Below are 20,078 nucleotides of genomic sequence, written 5' to 3'. Positions count from 1 at the left end.
GATATACAAAGGAACCATCATTAAGTTTGCGCAAATACATACAATGATCGTATTTGCTTCTCTTGTACCCTTGCCGCAACATAAACTTGTCAAATCGCTTGTACCATTGTCTAGAAGATTGTTTCAATCCGTACAATGATTTTTCAAGTTTGCATACCATATTTTCTTTTCCAGCAACTTTGAATCCTTCTGGCTGATTCATGTAGATTTCCTCCTCCAAGTTTCCATGTAAAAACGCAGTTTTTACATCCATCTGAACTAGTTCCAAATCCAACTGTGCTACCAAAGCCAATATAATTCTAATGGAGGAATATTTTATAACTGGAAAAAATACTTCATTGTAATCAATTCCCTCCTTCTGAGCATATCCTTTGGCCACCAATCTTGCTTTGTAGCGAACATCTTCTTGGTTAGGAAATCCTTCTTTCTTTGCAAATACCCATTTGCACCCAATTGTTTTCTTTCTCTTCGGGAGATTGGCCAATTTCCATGTATTATTCTGATGAAGGGACTGCATTTCTTCATTCATGGAAATCCTCCACTTATCTTCTTTTGAACTTTGGATTGCGTCTTTATAAGTGGTAGGAACACCATCAGCTACAATTGAGGTTGCACAAGCAACCGTCTCTATGAGACGAACAGGTTTCGTTATTGTCCTTTTTGGCCTGCTGGTTGCTATTAATTCAAGTTGTTGTCGAGGTTCCTGAGTTGGAATCTCCCTCTCTACTGGCTCTTCTTCCAGAGGGTAATCTTCATGAGTTTCCTCCTCTGCTTCTTGTGTAGGAAAAATAAATTTTCCCTCAAACTCCACCTGCTTTGATGCACCACCAGTTTGTTTGACATCTTCAACTGTCACCTTATCTGTTATGGCAGATTCATCAAAGGTAACATCTCTGCTGAATATAATATTCCTTGTCTCTGGACACCATAAGCGGTATCCTTTGACTCCAGAAGTAATCCCCATAAATATAGCCTTCTTTGCTCTCGGATCCAATTTTGACTCTTTCACATGATAGTATACAATTGAGCCAAACATGTGCAAAGAGTCATAATCTACAGCAGGTTTTCCATACTATTTTTCAAATGGTTTCTTGCCATCAATAGCAACAGATGGTAGACGATTAATGAGGTGGCATGCATATGTAATTGCCTCAGCCCAAAATTCTTTGCCCAAGCCAGCATTGGACAACATACATCGTACCTTCTCCAGTAAAGTCCGGTTCATACGTTCTGCCACTCCATTCTGTTGTGGTGTATGTCTGACAGTGAAGTGTCGGATGATGCCATCATTTTCACAGACCTTATTGAAATGATCATTTTTGTATTCACCTCCATTGTCTGTGCGAATACACTTGATCCTCCTGCCTGTTTGATTCTCCACCATTGTCTTCCATTTGAGAAAAATTCCCAACACTTCATCTTTCCTCTTCATTGTATACACCCATCCTCTTTCGGGAAAAATCATCAACAAAGGTTATAAAATAGTGCTTCCCACCCAATGAAGGTGTTTTGGAAGAACCCCCAACATCAGAGTGTACATAATCCAAAATGCCTTTAGTATTATGGATCGTTGTACCAAATTTAACCCTTGTCTGTTTCCCTTTGACACAATACTCGCAAAACTCCAAGTTGCAAGTCTTTACGCCTTTTAACAATCCTTGATTAGATAGAGCTTTCAAGGATTTCCCTCCAGCATGTCCCAAGCGCACGTGCCATAGCCTGGTTGCTTCTGCCTCTTTGTCATCACTGGATGTCACTGTTGCTATCCCAATAACTGTACTACCACGATAGCGGTACATGTTATTGTTTTTCCGATTGGCCTTCATTACCACTAGTGCACCGGAGCATATTCTCATCACTCCATTTTCTGCAATGATTTTGAACCCTTTTGATTCTAGGGCTCCCACAGAGATGAGATTCTTCTTCAAATCCGGTACATATCGAATATCTGTTAATATTCTGATCATTCCATCATGGCTCCTTAATCTTATTGAACCAATGCCATATGAGGTAAGAGGGCTATTATCCGCTGTGTGGATGACTCCATATTCTCCTTCTTGAAAATTCACGAACCAGTCCTTGTTGGGACACATATGATAGCTACAAGCCGAGTCCATTAACCATATGTCTGATGATGTTGATAACTCTGTTGTAACTAATGAGAAGTTTGAATCATCACAATCAGCTACATTTGAATCCATAATGGCCTTTCCATTGTTATGTCTGGCCTTATTTTTCAAATTCGGACAGTCTTTCTTCCAGTGCCCCTTTTCTCGACAAAAGGCACATTCATCTTTGCTGGGTCTAGATCTCGACTTGGATCTTCTCTTCTTAGTCCTCGTTTGATTTTGAGGACGACCCCTCACAATTAGTGTTTCTCCTTCTCCGCCCTTCTGTTTTTCTCCTTTTCTTTGTTCATAGCTGTACAAAGCCGAACAAACATCTCTGAGAGAAATTTCGTCATTTCCATGGAGTAGAGTAGTTTCAAGGTGCTCGTACTCATTAGGAAGTGACCCCAACAACATCAAGGTCAAGTCACCATCATCAAAAGTTGCATCCATATTTTGCAAATCTGTAACCAACTTATTGAAACTGGTGATATGTTCATTCATTGTGGTACCGGGAATATAGGTGAAGCGAAACAGTCTCTTCTTCATGTACAATTTATTTTGACTGTTTTTCTTCAAAAATTTATCCTCCAGTGCTTTTCATAATTTACTTGCAGAAGTTTCCTTTGTGTATGGATATTTCTGCTCTCTAGCAAGGTAGGATCGAATGGTACTGCAAGCAACACGATTAATAATTTTTCAATCTTCTTCTCCAATAACATCTGGCTTCTTTTCTTCAATGGCAAGATCTAGCCCTTGTTGAAAAAGAACATCTAGAACCTCGCCTTGCCACATCTCAAAATGTCCTGACCCGTCAAAAATTTCTACCGCAAATTTCGCATTTGACACAATTCTTGTCATAAGCGAAGATGCCAACGATGACGTATTATTGACACTTGATGTAGATTCTTCTTGTTTACTGTCTCCCATTTTGACACAAATATTATTTAGTAGCTGACGACACAAATCAAGATTATTTCCTTTCTGGTGTGGAAGATCAGACTAAGCTGCAACCACAGAGCATACTCAGACAGAACCTTGACTCAGTTACCAAGATAGATCTTTTCTGATGTGGAAGATCAGACTATGCTGCAACCACAGAGCATACTTAGACAGTACCTTGGCTCTGATACCAATTGTTGCGGAAGCCAAATGTATATAGTGTGAATGAGTCACAACTACTATACCAAAAATTATGACAACCACTAAATAATAAACAAGACAATAAGACAACAATAAAAGAACACCAGAATTTACGAGGTTCGGCCAATTTTGCCTACTTTCTCGGACACAATCAATATTTTATTCCACTCCAAAATTACAAGTGAAATAATACTAAAGAGAGAAGATACAAATGCCTTAAGAAGATAAAAAGGCAAATGAGAGGTGTGTTTAAATTCTAAACATTAGGCCTCCTTTTATAGGGTGAAATTCCCATTCAAAATTGTCATCCACCGATGTGGAACTTTTGACAATTTCAACATGCAATGCATTCTGATTATTTGTTTTATTATTTCGTCATTGTGTATTTTTCCAGTGGTTATTGTTCATACTTACTCCATACGATGACGTAAAGATATTTAACATAATAAATTCCATATCGAACACAACAAATAAATACATTTTAGTCCGATGAACACATAACAATGTACTTGTTGAAATGTGCTGTCATTTTATCTAAAAGTTTAAACTGTTAATGAGAGCACATTTTTATTTATTTAATTGTATCTTTAACATGCCCCTCACGTGAAGACTTGTCCTTTTTTATGAGTGAATCACCTGGATTTTCTTTTTGATAATGGGTGGTGGTGAGATTCGAATCTAGGGTCTCAGCATGCTCTGATACCATGTTGAAATGTGACAATCTCATCTAAAAGCTTAAATTTTTAGAAAGGGCGCACTTTTATTTATTTAATTGTATCTTCAACACTTATTTGACGGACTGGGTCTTTCCCTCCCCGCACCCTTATTTATCGCTCTTAGGACAACTGTCTATTGTGCGTTATAAAATTTACAGAATAAGGGTTAGTTCGGGGAATTCGATAAATATTGCAACCTTAATGAGTCATTTCATTACGGGCCTCATTGGCTGAGCATACATGATCTCTCACTAGACGCGCAGAGCATATAAAGTGAACGACTCTCCATTATATATACACACTATTGTGACACTTACCATTTGACTTATGTTTATAAAATTCTCATACAACCCGAAATAGTAGAAACATAAATAAAATGGTTTAGATAATATATGCCCATGATCCAACAATAACTACTCAAACCACTTCCCCACACGCATGCATGTTGGAACACAAGTAGCACAAAATTTTATCAATAGCATAGAACTCAAACTCGACACTTTATTGTGTCAATATAATATTCTAAAGAGTAGGCTAAGAACACAAGATGGTGAATTCTCACAAATAAAAAATGCACGTACCATTAGAATCGCTTATTTCTTGGCTCAAAGAATTCATCTAATGAGTTAAACTCCAGTAATGTTAAGTATCTTAAACCAGTTATTGTTTTAGATGATCTGAGAAACTCTCACTTGTCATGTTTAATCCTACCAAAAAAAAAAAAATCTATTTTGAATTCAAAATGTAAATGTAAATGATCTCGTAACAAACAAGGCATATTAATATTATAAGCTAAACTTATGTGAATTTTTTATCTTACACGCACTCGTGTTTAGATCAAGCTAAACAATTTAACCTTAAAATTCGATAATTAATTTTCTAATACACATCACTTAACTATGATTAAATACTAAAAGTTTATATGCAAAATATTCATCATACATTTATCAATTTGATGAGAACATCGGACAAAGTAAATATTTACCGATTTCCAACGGCTTTATCTCGCTAATTGATAGGAAAAGTCAGACTTCCGTCTAATGTTATTAGGTTTGGAACAACCTACATATACAATTATAATTTTTTGATTGAGAATATTTAACTGACATTCCTTCAATTTATGTGTCTCCGCCATTGGGGATCAGAATTAAATCTGACTTGGAAGCTGACAAAGAATTGAAATGGCATTAATTTTCAGGTTCCTAGCTTTAATTTGGTCGTGGGCAAGTGGCAGAGGACCTAACTGGAGTTGTAAATTATTACTCTCTCAGTCATATATTATTTTTCGTATTTCTCTTTCACACATCCCTTAAAAAATATTAATTAGAAAATAGATTAGACTATTCTACCCTTATTTATGTCTTAAGATATAGAGGGTGTTTGACTAAGCTTATAAGCTGGTCAAACTGGCTTATAAGCACCTTTTGGCTTATCTACGCGTTTGGTAAACACTCAAAGTGCTTATAAGCTAAAATCAGCCATAAGTCATAAGCCGGTCACCCCCAACTTATGGCTTTTCAACTTATAAGCATTTTTAGTTTGACCAACACTTTTACTAGTTTATCATTAATATAATAATATTTTCTAATTCACAAAATACTCTTCCCAAAATAAATTTCTTAACTTTCTCTTTATTCCATATTCGTTATTAATTCTTTTCTTTACAAAGAAATTTTTAATTTATAATCTTTTGAAAAAGATTCAAGGGTATTTTAGTCATTTTAACAAAAGAATAGCTTATCAACATTTTTTAATCAAACACATCAACTGCTTATTATCAGTTTCAGCACTTCTATCCAAACACGTAAATGCTTATTTTAAAAATCAGTTTCAGCATTTAAAAAAACTTTTTAGCACTATAAGCTTATCAGCTATTTACAATCAGCTAATCCAAACGGGCTCATAATCTCTCTTTATTGAATATTTATTCTATTTATGTGTTATCTCTATCTTTAAGAACAATTATTACTAAGGATAAAAAAGAAAAAAATAATCAATTTTGTCTTGAACTTCTAAAATGATAAATAATGTCGCGAACTGGGATCGCTCGCCAGCTAGGTCAGATTTACGCAAGATTTTATGAGAACATATTTTCCATATTCGGGGACAATGGGTGGAATAACCTGATCTACTTACTGCAACCCAGGATTTGAGACAACTATTTTTAGTAATTATGACTATTTATATGAGATAGAGGGAACAAGATACAAAGAGTGAAACTTACGCTACCAAAGTTGACCTCACTTGGCCAATGTTATTTTTATTAGGCTAAAGAAATCGGTACGTGACATATATAGATTGTAATATTTATATATGCCCTGAGTGATAAATGACGATAAGACGAGTCGCCTTCATATATCTTTCTTTTTTATTAATTATTTACTAGTAGTGCATGGACCAATTAAGTGAACAAAAAAAGAAACTCATGTGTCTTTATTTATTCTTCATTTGTTTTTGGGGGAGGGGAGAGGGATGATTATGAAAACGACGCCCACTTAATAATGATAGGAAGAAAAGAAAAAAAAAGGTACTTATCCGTGTAGAAGAATGAAGTGAGTTCAATGAAGAACTCCAACAGTGCAGTTCGGGCGGCAAACAGGCGGGTTGGATCGGAAGAATTATAATCTCTTAAACTTGTAAAATTTTCAATTTGAGGCTTTACAAATGTAAAAGTTAAACACATTAGTTATCCATTGGTTATCCATTTGGTTAACCATTTTCTAAGTAGATAATATGGTTCTTATCCATATTCGACCCGTTTTGAAAAAGTTCATTATCCAATCCATTTTTTAATGGATAATATGAGTGGATAACTGTTTTCTTTTAACTATTTTGCCACCTCTAATTCTAAGGAATCGAAGATGGAGAACAATTCCTGAACAGATGTGCACTAATGCTTGAGAATTAGAATTGAAAGAATATAGAGATTGGAATTATTAACAGAAAATGCTTCTTACAGAATACAATGCCTCTTCCCAATCTGTTACACAGTATTTAACGGCTCTAATTGTAACTAACTTCCTAACCACCTTACCAGATTCCTAACAGATTCCTAACGACTTTGATGGAATGATTAAAGTGCCCCTAGTTTGAACTATACAAATGTCCAAGATGTCACTATTATATCTCTTCTATAATTTGTCTATAACAAATTAAAGAATGATAAATGTTCTTTTCATTTTTAATCAGATATCTTAAATTTAAGTTTTGGGAATGAAATTCTCTTGGAAGGGAACGCTAGAACTCTCATAATGGACTTTTTATGATGAAATCTGGATTAGCAGAGGCAATGAGTTTCTAAAGTCGGATCACGGATGAGTAAGTAAAAGATAAGAAAAAACGTAAGAAGTTTGAAAGGATTTTCTTATCTTTATTGGTTAAGTAGGTAGATGAAATGTGGAAGCATTAGTCATGATCATCAATTATTATGGCTATGTGTCAATAACAATACGACATATATATATATAATTAGCTTTCTCATGTTTCACGCTTTTCTTTGGTCAATTTTATTTGATAGGACATGTATATGAGATTATGACACGAATATTTTTCTATGAAATTTGTATAGGAAATCAAACACCAATACAAAAGGTCTTCTGACCCAAATTTGTGACTGTTCATATATCCAATAGTTCCGGTTAACCAATCATAGATCCTACAGTTCGGAGGCACGGAGGAGCTAGAGTATTAGGTATGAGTTTAGATGAATTCAATAATATTTATGTAGATTATGTATTTGTATTATGAAATTCATCAAATATATATATTCGGACGGATTCTTCCCCCAACTAACGAAGAGATCTACGCGGAATTGTCACATTTGAAATTGAGCACATTTTTGCAAAGAAATAGCACACTTGTTTCTGGAGAAGAGATGAGAAACATACTCAATATCATTTGATTGAATAGTTGACTCAACCCCTTGTTATTTGAAGAAACCCTCCACTTCAATTGGTATTTTTTCACGAAAAGTAGACATGAGATAAGAAATTCAGTATTCAGTAAGATTTCGAATAGCATTCCATGCCCCCTTATCTGTATCTAGCTACTGACTATGGTACACAACTGTCATTGTTTACATTGGTGGATTTCTCATAGTTGGTGCTGTCGCGCATGCAACCATTTTTATGATAAGAGATCATGATCCAACTACTCGGTACAACGATCTATTAGATCGTGTCCTTAGACATCGTTATGCAATCATATCTCATCTCAACTGGGTATGTATATTTCTAGGCTTTCACAGTTTTGGTTTGTATATTCATAATGATACCATGAGCGCTTTCCAACCAAAGGGCGACTGCGGTACCAATCAAAAAGACAGTTATCGCTACTGGACGGCGAAATGAATTTTGAAATTTATTAACATTCTCTAAAAAAGGTTATTAAAGGTATTTAATTACGAATTCAATAACTACAACAAATTATGACCTTGCTGGTAAGTTTAAAACCATAAACTTCAAATTCCGACGGTCTTATATACATTTCCCCCTAATTTTCACATCGAATATATATGTTTCAAGACATGCGGATCATATTACAAATGATATCAAATAAACAACTAGTTATTGGCCTATTTAAGAGTTTAGATATATGATTTGTTCAGATCTAGTCTAAGCAAATTATAGAACAAAAGTGACTAAATACATAGGTTTCTTCCACCAATAAGATGAAAACAAAGATAGCTAACATGGGATGTGAGTTTATACCATCAGACAATTTTTCTCGAGAATCATCTTTTGCTTGATGGAGTGACTCCATTCATTGGCACCAACTTCTCTTTTAAACTCACCTTAGAAGTTATAATAATATTTTGTGGATGAGTTACGTTTAATATTTATTTTCTTTACATAGTATTAAAATCAGACTCATCTCAATTTTTGATTTACTTAATATTGAGCCTCATATTATATCGTCTACACTTTGGAGGTACAACTCTTAGCGTGCCAGGAGAAGAGAGGTTTATCGTGCCATATTGGTCATGAAGGAGAATGTTTAGATAATGCACTTTTATCTCCACATTTAAGTGTACCATTTCCACATATTTAATTAATCCTTCTGTTCTTATTATTATTATTTTTTTAGTATTTTTCTTGTGGTCCACAATATTTGATTTATTTAAAGAAGAATTAACCCAAATAGCTACTACCTAACCGGTTAAACTAGAAATAGCCGGTGAAGGTATAATATATGCATAATTTGTGTATTATATGTGTATAATTATTGTATAATATATGTATATGACTATAAAAAGTAAACAATGAATATGGTCGGTTATTTATGTATAGATCCCCTTTTCAAATATCAACAAGTAATTAACTTCTTTTTTTCAAAGTTGTCCTCGAAGTAAAGAATCTAGGAGTATTTGTTATATTTCTAATGAATTGAACAAATTAAGGTTAATATGGTATTTTTATTGTTAATTAATGCTAAAAGGTGAATTTCTTAATATGAGTGAAAATATTTAAAAAAAATTAATTAAAGTGGAGTTTAAGAAGTAAATAAACACTATAGATTTGATTACTTTTTTAAAAAAAACAATTAAATACAAGAGGAGATGGGCGCAGCCTTTCATGATTGTCACGAGTGACCTCGCGCAATCATAAAGAAACTATTTTTGCGGTTTATTAAGGAATAACATAAGGCATATCCGCTCTTTACCAACAATTACATGACCAACTTAACAATAATTAATTATTAAACATACTAATCAAAATATTTTTTTATCTGTACAAACTACAATGTCATTTTCATTATTCATTAAGCTATCAAAAAAGGAGAGAGAACATTGGAGCTGATAAAGGGACACGTGGGTAGATACGACTGAGACAATGTCATTCCTTTAGTTTCATCTCGAAATTGCAAAGATTAGAGTAAAGGCCCACATACACACATGTCCATTCTTCTTATTATTAATCATTTCATTGGTCAATTTTTCTCCTTCCACATGTTTATGGAAATCGGAAAGCGCTCTATCATTTTCATTTATAAATAACTATACACGTCTACAATGTCAATTAATCAAATATATCACGAAATCAAGTTAGTATGATAACAATGTCCAACTGTTGGTTAAAGCAATAATATAAAATTAAGAATTAAGCTAATTGTGAAGGATAATAACATTCATCCACAAGGAAAGTCATTTTTCCTATTTTGGTTGGGGAGGGGTGGAATGGGGGTTGGGGGATCGAAAATTATTTTTTGGAAACCAAACAACAAACAATGACACATTTTTGAAAAATATTTTCCGTCTATAACAGACACTGAATCAATTTTAAAAAATCAAGCAACAATTAGTTATAAACAGTCCAAATATAGATGATTTTGGGAGATGCGAGGTATATACCTCTCTCAAGCAAGTTGCAACTTGCAACTTGCAAGTTATATTATATACCTCTTTAGTTTTTGACCAATCGAAAGAAGCATTGCACGCAATAACAATAAAAATAATTTATCTAAAAGAAAGAAAGATTCGTAATGAAGAGATGGGATGTAAATCGTGATTGATGAAGCAGTGGGGTTCATATGTTACAATTATAAATGTTGCTTAATGGAATATTCACATTAATAATTGCTAAATACGAATGTATGTTGCTCTTAAGTTATCATTAGTTGATCACAATTTCAAGTTAAAAACTAATAAATAATGCCAAGTGGTGGCGTCGCTGTAGATTAAATAAAGCTTCGCTCTCTACCTTGCAACTTCTCTGGAGACCAAGTATATTTCTATTTTGCTCAAAGTCCACTTATCAGATGTTTCTCTTTCATTTTCATTCATTAGCAAAGATACAGATATTTTATTCCATTGAGTATTAAATCAAAAAAAAAAATGTTCATGATTAAGCTCTGAAGCTAACAAATGTGCATGAAATCCCTTCAGTTTCATAAATTAGTTGAAACTGATGCAGCTTTCACATGATTTTTAATAATGAACTGTAACGCACAATGTGCAAAAGGAAGCATAAAAGGCTAAATTAAATAGTTACAGTTTCACTTCATTGACAAAAGAATAAGACGTCTTCAGGATATATACAGGCAAATTAGCTAAAGAGTATATCATCAGTAAGCATCCCCTGAGGAGGAGGCTGCAGCCATTGATCACTAACTCTACAATCGTGAAAAGTATCAACGTATCAGAATTTTCGCTACGACACAGCCGACACAGGGACTAATCTCGAGTTCTCTTTTTGATGCCATTCACGAACCAACATTTCACTTGACATTGCACCTGAAAACTTAATGGTCAGGTTTCATTTAATCTGACACGAGCATCATCATTCTCGTGGTCCCTAATTAGTTTCTCTATCTGCTTTCTATAAGCCGGCATGAGATGATCACTGATCATAGTTTGTGACAACCTTATTTTACTGTACAGTGATCTAGGAGTGAGAAATATTCCAACACTCGTATCCTTGGGTCGGTTATGATCCTCACACAACATGTCGCTGTCACTTTCACGATCTTCTTCTTCAGAGAGGAGAGTCACAATATGCATTATCTTTCCAGGAGGAAAGAATCTGTGCACCTCTTTTGTGTTTGGAACAGAGCATTCACTTGAGCTCTGACCTGACTCTGCGATCGCTGCTGCTTCTTCTTCCCTAATCTCCTTGGCAACATCAGTTTCACCTTCAGACTGATCATACAATTCATGCTCTAGTTGTTGCCACATCTCAACTTCCGTCATTCGGTCTTCAGGTCCGTCATCGGCCACATGTTCACTATCATCAAGATCGGGATCCAGGCCATTATGGATATTAATCCCATCTGCAAAAGACTGATCAATGTCTGAGTTCCATGTAATTCCCACGGTTGAAGATACAGGAAGCTCCATCACAGTCGTACTTCGGGTCTCGGATTCCAGAAGGAATGTTTCAGAATTTTGGCTGGAAGAAGTTTCACCAGAATTTTGCTGTTCATCGGAATTAACCTGAACATTTGTGGGTCGACGTCTGGGACCAATGCATGACCATGACGACAACTGCATGGCAGGTCGCGACAATGCTGCCTGGGCCATACTTTGCGCTCTTTTCATGACAACCTACAAATCACTGCCGATGTCAACACCCACTGATATACCTCGAGGACTGATAAATGTGGTCAAATGACTCCAGCAGAGTACAAGAAACAAAATAAACAGAGCCAGAAGCTCTAAGGCCACTACCCTATTGTCCATCCCACATATAAGTGCTAACTCCTCAAGTGAACTAAAGTATTAAACAGATTCTCTTGATTATTTTTCCAACTCAAAAGAATGTTCTCTAGAATGCCAACACCTTAAACATTTTTCACAAATAACCTATAAAACAGAAAGCTAAGCACAACTGTGCAGTCAAGTTATATGTCATGTCTTCGATGTGCATATAACAGGTTGACATGCACCAAAGGCGACACGCTGGTCGGCCAAATGGTCAAACAAGTTCACACATAAGCACACTGTATTACAGCTTTGTTACTACCAGTGTAAGGGCAAACTGAAATAACAGAGTAAACTATAATTGTACCTGTGTTCCACTGGAAACAGGCCGTAGTATTGCACCAGCACCAGCAACCTTAGCTCTCGCGGTGGCAATTGATGGAAGACGAGATCCCAGGGCTGATGCAGAACGATAAACAGTACTAAGAATCCTAGTGTGCTCAATCTGATTTCTTAGATCGTTCAACCAAGCAGATGCTGTCACCTGCAACAAGAAAAAAAACATTCCCCTCTTGAGAGACCATACTTCAAAACTAAAGAGGTATTAGGAGCAGAGGTGCAATTTTGGTACAAAGAACAAGCTTCCAGAAGCTATTAACAAAACTATGCATATAGTAGCAACACGATGTACCATAAACAGAACCCTTTTCTCTGAACCATCAAGTGGATCTGTAAACTCGACAATCAAGATCACCATGCCAAACTAGACCAATAGATACCAAAGCTTAATGAACTCAGTTTACTTCTAAGGTGAAAAATGAAATAGACTGTTTTTTGGCCAAAACCTGAATCCTGGAAAAGTTAGAAAGGCAACAGCAGACACTAATTTAAATGGATATTGCACCTAAAAGCAAACATACGATGTCAATCAATCAATTGGTTAATAATGCATCAACCAGGAACTAGTTGAGGTCGGCTAGCAAGAATAGGAGGATTAGCAGATACAACCAACATCGTTTGGCTTGAGGAAGTAGTATCAAGGGGATATTAGCTAACTCTCGTGTCAATATGGTTTACACATGGGGAAGAAGTCCGTGTCAAGGCTTACGGTGGAAGGTTCTCCAGCAGCATAGCTCAGATTAGCTGCATGGATAAAAAAAAATAGTTATCCATCGATATTATCCACTAAAAAATGGGTTGGATAATAAACTTTTGAGAAATGAGTCAAATACGGATAAGATCCATATTATCCTCATAAAAAATGGATAACCAATGAGTTTAACTTTTACATTTGCAAAGACTTAGAGTTCGTTTGGACATAAGAAATTTTTTCCTTTTTCCAAACAATTTTCACTTTTTCTCAAAGTCGGTGTTTGTTCATAAAATTTCCAATTTTCACTTGAAGATGCATTTTGAAAATTTTCGGAAATTTGAAAAACTCCAAAAAGCTGCTTTTCAAAATTCCCTCAAAACACTCACAAAACTTCAAAAACAACCAAAAATTATATTCATGTCCAAACACAACTCTAAATTTCAAATACCATTTTCACTTGAAATTTTTTTCCCCCTATTTTGGAATTTTACAATTCTTATGTCCAAACGCCCACTTAAATTGGGGTTCCTCAAGTTTGGGAGACTAGGTATTCTGCCAAAAGTGATCATATTCAAGAAGCCATGGATAATATGGATAACCATGTTATCCGCCGGTTAACCCATTTTCTATCCGTATTAAATATGGGTCGGGCCAGGTCGGATATTTTATCCATTTGTGCACTATCCGTTTTCAACCCGCCCATATCCGACCCAATCCGCTTGTTTGCCACCCCTAGCTCAGACCAATGTATCCATTGGAGGAAGAATAACTGGAAGGGAGCGGGGTAAAGGAACCATGACTAGTATCAAAATTTCTGTTCACCAAAACATAAAAACAAAAAGCTTGAAGTGCAAGATAAGTTCAACATCAGGACAACATGTACTGCACCTACGAAACAGGTTGTGTGGAGTATCAAAACAAAACATGCTAGTCGATCTACCCAAAGAAGAAAAAGACTACAACAGAATGCACCAATTGCCACATAAAAACAGTCACAGAAATTCTACGATGTAAACCTAGAAGTTAACCTCAGTACGCAAATCGTCCACTGAAGCAGCTGAAAATGTAGGCACCAAATCCGCTCCATTTATTACTGAGGTAATAAATGCACACCCCGATTCAGCTAATTCCCATGTCATACAGGCAGCTGCAAAAGATGTTTAGTTAAATGAGCAAAATCTAGCAATATGTGCGATTGAAGACAAGTGAACAAAATGGTAGAATGTGGATATATAAGTACACGCATACACTAGTAGACAGATGACCAGGTCAAATTAGAACATTTCAATAATAGACGTAGCATAGAGTAGAAACCCTTATCATATCAGTTCCAAAATGAAACATGTCAGCATAAATGATGTCAAATGACAAATAACATTAACAAAATTATATATGAAACCTGGTGCAAATGCTACACAGGTAGCTGCTGACAGTTCCTTCTGCTCACGAAGTATATAAGTTAAAAGTGCTGCAGTTCCTCCACCCAAGGAATGTCCCACGATCTGTGCGCCAAAAGAAGATAACTTTTATAAGGGAATTAGCCTAAAGACGCCATAAGGAATCTGCAAGAAAACTCCTAATACAATAGTACGCATAAAATCAACAGAGAGGCAGATTCATACCAAGAGAAAGAGAAGGATAAAAAAACAATGCCAAACAGAATAAAGACAAACTACTTGGGAATCAAGAAATTAAAGAACTAGTATTGATAAAAATTTAACAGGTCGTGATGGAACAGATCCAACCTATATGATCAATATTTTCGATACAAAAAAAGAGAGACATCTCTAACCCCAAAATAAAAAAGAGAAAAGGGGAGTAAAGGTCCTAAAACTGAGGAAAGATCAGACTCAATATCAAGGACCTTAAGTTTGTATTTGGGATAAATACTAAGTGCTTTAAGAAGACAAGGCGTTGCAAGTTTTGCAATCCATCGAGCAGCTGCAACCATTCCACAATGCGCATAGCCTAACACCAAATTGGTAACTCCTCCCTCGTGTACCATAGTGTGATGGAAAGGCACAACTGCACCGGTAGCAGCTGTCAAAGTATCTTTAATACTATGAGTTCCACGGATTACAAGGAAGAAAGATTTTGATCGGTGGTCCGCGAGTATTGTAAAAGCTGGCTTCAGAATCTGCACAATAGAATTTGTCATTTAGAAGAAAGGATTATAATTTAAGTCAGAGCCTGAGAATTATGGAGGAGACTTACTCCAGCTTTGGGTTCTTGAAGTAGTACACTTTCTTGAGAATAGCCTGTCTCCTCCAAGAATAATGGGAAAGGCTTTTTGGAGAAATGCCAACAAACTGTCAACAAGTGTAAGAGGAATTTAAGCTCTGCAGCAATATCACAACCTTTTAACAGGGTACTGTCTTCGCCACAGAATATGCTACTAATATGTATGTTTCCCTGCAAACATTACATAAACCTACTAAGTGAACAAGCTCGGTAAGATAGTGCTAAGTCAACTCAAGGTGTTACTAACATGGCATAAATGAACGACACCTTCTTTAAGCAACTAATTGCTTTGGTATATCAATCTATGGAAAAATCACAGAAGTATCATGCTTCAGTTAACAGTCATAGGAAGGAGATTTCCCCAAGCATTTTTTCCTTTGGGAACCTATTGTATTTAGTTATATATGGCCACAGTCCACCAAACTTCCACAACTGTTTTTTAAAGATAAAGTGTGTTGGAGGGACCTAGACTAGTCATTTTGAATAAAAAGCAATAGATAAATAAAGAATACATAAAACATTAATACATTAATGAAAAGAAAAATGAAATGATAAAACAGGACAGAGCGCTGTGTTCAGTCTCAGAAAAGCAACAAAAACAATCCAAAATCACCCGGCTAGACATTTTGATAAATGCATGTCAGTGTAGAAAGAAAGGAATATGAATATAAAACTCCTCACATCACATATTCCAAAAAAGGAAGAAACTTGTTTAAAAAAATTGAATTGTTCTATACTGGACAAGTTGACAAACTGCTATCTGTCTAACATCTTCTTCCCTCTACTCCATTCCATGGTGCAATTATTTGCATATTGCGTTTCATATTATATACTCCCTTTTCCAGCATGACGACAACAGAGCTTAAACATATGACAGTACACAACATAACATTCCACATCAACCAAATACCTTTACTGGGAAAAAAGTCAACAATCGATTCACGATTACCTGCTGCTTCAAAAGAAAACTGATGCCAAAAGCCAAGTCACCAATAGGCCACTTGCCCAGGGTCTCCGAGTAAGTAAACCTAAGAGTCTCAGATAATGTCGCGATTGTCTCTAACCACGTAGCAGGGGCCTGTATAAGCCTATTGGAAACCCTATTAATTCCTAGTTGAGCATGATCTTGGCTACTGCTGCCACATTCCTCCTCATCGTCATCCGTTGTTGGAGCAGATTGCAATTTCTTATTTAACGTATAATATAATAGAGCAGCAGCACCTGCTGCAGTGGCGATAGTCGCCGTCGCCATCAGTTTCCTAACCCTATTTTCAGTAGCAAATACAAATATAAGTTTATTAGAATTCAAAACAATCTCTCAACAATTCTATTTTTCAAAAAACTCATCTTAACCGAATGACAGAGTGGCAATGCGGCAATATTTCATATTTACCAGAATGCAAGTCTTAAATTACGTGTTTATTCAGTAAACAAGAGAATTAGAGGAACATTCCTTAAGCAAAACCCCTTGGTGGGCAGACGTAGAACCCTAGATATTAAGAAACAAGCAAAAAGATTATTTTTGCTGTCATCAGCAAGCTAAGCATTTTCTACCAATAAAAACTTCATATTTCCTAACCTAAACCCTAACCATCTTCAAAAGCAAATAAGTAATGGAAATTAACCTGAACATAATCAGCATCTAGAAGAGAAAGAAAAAAACTAGAACCCAAATATATTAAGAGACAATAAACCAATTACAGTAGTTTAAGAATCGAATCAAAGGCAGGAAAAAAAAAAGACGTGAAATATGATTAACGAACCTGGGGAGATCGATTGTAGCAGAAAAATTGAATCTTGGATGATTACTTAATTTCTAAGGAAAGCAAAAACTTGGAGTTGAAAAAGTAAAGTATCGGAATTTTAAGGAAAAGAAGTTTCAACGCTTAAATGGGAAGTGGACTATGTATCTCTTTCAAACTGGAACTATCTATGGGATTTGGATTTTGATTGCGTGTATAAACTTGGGACTTTCTTTTCTCCTGAAGATAAATAAATAGACTCTACTTTCTACGAAATTATTTTGCTTAACTTTAGACACGTGGCATTTAAGAATCAAATTACGCCCCAACAGGATAAATAAACCGACTCCACCGTGGATTTTCTCTTTTTTTTCATCACTCCACCGTGGAGTTATTACTATTACTATTGATGATAATTGCCTAAAACAAAGACAATTATCATTAAAAAGAAAAACACGTTAACTTTGAATTGACTGACGGCAAAAAACAAAAGTAAACAAATTTCAAGAAAAATTAACGCAATTCCGGAACCAATATATGATTCTTTTGGATTTAAAGAACCAAAATATGTGAAAAATAAATTTGGTGACCATTTTATATATAACGCCTTTTTAAAGGGCGCTATACCTTAACGGTCATTTGTCCAGTTAAGTATAGCGCCCTTTTAAAATGCGTTATATGTATAAAGCCTTTTTGAAAAGCGTTATATGTATAAAGCCTTTTTGAAAGACTCTATATATATTATGTGGACTCATCAATAATTCTTCTGGACTTAACTGACTAGTTTAATTACTAGCATTTTTATGATGTTTTTATTTCATGTATAATATTATTTTTTCATCAATGTTAGTATTTATTTATTTTTTATTTTTAAAATAAATATTTTTTTCATTTTACATGGTACTTGCTATATGACATGCATTTATTATTTTTGTTATCATTAGTTATATACATACATGGCTTACGTTAAACAATATTTCATTATTAAGGGAATTTTTTCAAATGAACTAATAATATTAAACATAATAAAAATACATTAGCTCAAATAATTTTTTATATACTAATTGGCATTGCAATAATGATTCATATGTATAAGAAATACTAAAAATGTATTTACATACTTAATTATTTATGTGTCACCATTAATGATTAAATGAACAATATTACCAAAACAAATAACTTTTTAAATTTATATTATTAAATTATTCACAATTTTATCTCCAACACTATTTTATATTAATAATAATACATAAAAATATAATTCTCACAATAAATAATTTATGCTACATCTTTTGTCTGACCTTGTAAGTATTTATTTATTGCCAGGCTCTACATCTATGCATAATTATATGTACTACATCTTTCCTGCGATTAACTTATGCACAGTATTATGAACTATTGGTGCGGTGAACGTGGATTAGATATTTGATGTTAATAGTAAAAAAAATTATAGATAGCGGGAAAAAAACATAATATGATGTTTTAAATATTTATAAAGTTGTATTTATCAGATGTTATTGTGAAAAAATTATCTCAATTGATGTTAAGTAATATCAGTTATTATCACTTCATTTCAAATACCTAGTGTTATGTAGGTGTATTTTATGTAAAAATTAATTCTTATTATTTATTATATCAAAAAATATAATATATTAATATACTATTAATTATATTATTTTAATGAATAGATATAAAATAATTTATTGCTATTCACAGAAATTTTATTTAATATGAAACTTTATTAAAATCTTTCATTAATTGTTATACAATACGATTCAAAAAAAATCAAACTATTTCTTATGTCTGTATAATAATGTTTGCTTAATATAAATAAATACTATGGCAATTAGTAATAGTATGTTAAAACTTGCAATAGTATATCATTGAATCATTTATGACGTTGACCTTTTTTCACCATTTCATCTTTAATTATGGCAAAAATCTTTTATGATCAACGAAATATATTAACAAAATATGTATGAAACAACAAAATGCAAAACAGCTTAACGAATAAAAATTTCAGAATACTTGAGAATATTTATGAATGGATTTTTATAAAATCCTTAACCTCTTTAAATAAGGCAAAAACCAGCCCCGGGGTACAATTATTTGAGGTATAGCGCCTTAAATAAGGGCATTATACCCAGTTGAACTATTGTTATGTCAGTTAAGCCCGAAAGGATTATTGGTGGGCCCACACAATATATATATAGAGCCTTTCAAAAGGGCTTTATACATATAACACCTTTCAAAAAGGCTTTATACATATAACGCCTTTTAAAAGGGCACTATACTTAACTGGGCAAACGATTGTTAAGGTATAGCGCCCTTTAAAAGGGTGTTATATATAAAATGATCACCATATTTTTTTCCCACACATTTTGGTTCTTTGAGTCCAAAAGAACCACATTTTAGTTCCGGACTCATCATAGCAGCACTACCTAATTGACAAAAGTAGCAACTAATTAATGTTATTCTTTACTAAAATCATTAAAAAAAAAAACATAAAGAATCTTTAACATTTATGTCCTAAATTATCTCCCTAGAAAGACGTCTCCACTGTTTCAGGATAATTTCATTCCAAGCATTCCTTTCCTAATTTTAACTCAAAACATTATCTTCCCTAATGATAAAATATGTACTTTTCCTCTCTATTTATATTGGTTATGTTGTATAAACATTATTTAACCAAAAAGAGGAGAACTTACTCATTAAAAAGGTCACATAAGGTATATTATTAGGCAAAATGCCTTAATACTCCCTTAAACTTGTCGCGAATTATTAGTTTCCTCCCCAAACTATCTCGGGTTCGAATTACTCCCCTACACTAGGATAAGTGAATTTAAAAAACCCTCTCGGTTCTCATACACCTAGTTAAGTGTATGCACACGCGATACA

At 34.3% G+C, this 20,078-nt stretch overlaps 1 protein-coding gene and 1 long non-coding RNA gene across 3 annotated transcripts; one reads left to right on the top strand and one right to left on the bottom strand.

The window, feature by feature from the left end:
* The first annotated feature begins 6,622 nt into the window (after positions 1-6,622).
* Positions 6,623-8,998, top strand: LOC138906912 (uncharacterized). The gene is made up of 2 exons (XR_011414541.1): positions 6,623-7,285; positions 7,536-8,998. It is a non-coding gene; the product is annotated as an uncharacterized lncRNA (long non-coding RNA).
* Positions 8,999-10,918: 1,920 nt separating this feature from the next.
* On the bottom strand, positions 10,919-17,404 carry LOC104116680 (uncharacterized). 2 transcript variants are annotated; one of them, XM_009627585.4, is made up of 9 exons: positions 17,202-17,404; positions 16,832-16,927; positions 16,388-16,703; positions 15,412-15,609; positions 15,062-15,334; positions 14,597-14,699; positions 14,226-14,344; positions 12,472-12,648; positions 10,919-12,008 (listed from the first exon to the last, which is right to left on the bottom strand). In XM_009627585.4, exons 3-9 carry the CDS (start codon positions 16,688-16,690, stop codon positions 11,214-11,216), a joined length of 1,968 nt encoding a protein of 655 aa, XP_009625880.1. In that variant the 5' UTR covers positions 16,691-16,703; positions 16,832-16,927; positions 17,202-17,404; the 3' UTR covers positions 10,919-11,213. The 2 variants fall into 2 exon arrangements, with proteins under 2 accessions (XP_009625880.1, XP_009625879.1); XM_009627584.4 differs by lacking the exon at positions 16,832-16,927.
* Positions 17,405-20,078: the final 2,674 nt, after the last annotated feature.

The sequence above is a fragment of the Nicotiana tomentosiformis genome, chromosome 3, assembly GCF_000390325.3.
Source record: "Nicotiana tomentosiformis chromosome 3, ASM39032v3, whole genome shotgun sequence".
Classification (NCBI taxonomy): Eukaryota; Viridiplantae; Streptophyta; class Magnoliopsida; order Solanales; family Solanaceae; genus Nicotiana; species Nicotiana tomentosiformis.
Note: the sequence above shows the minus strand (reverse complement) of the source record. Positions and strands in the feature narration are given on the sequence as shown.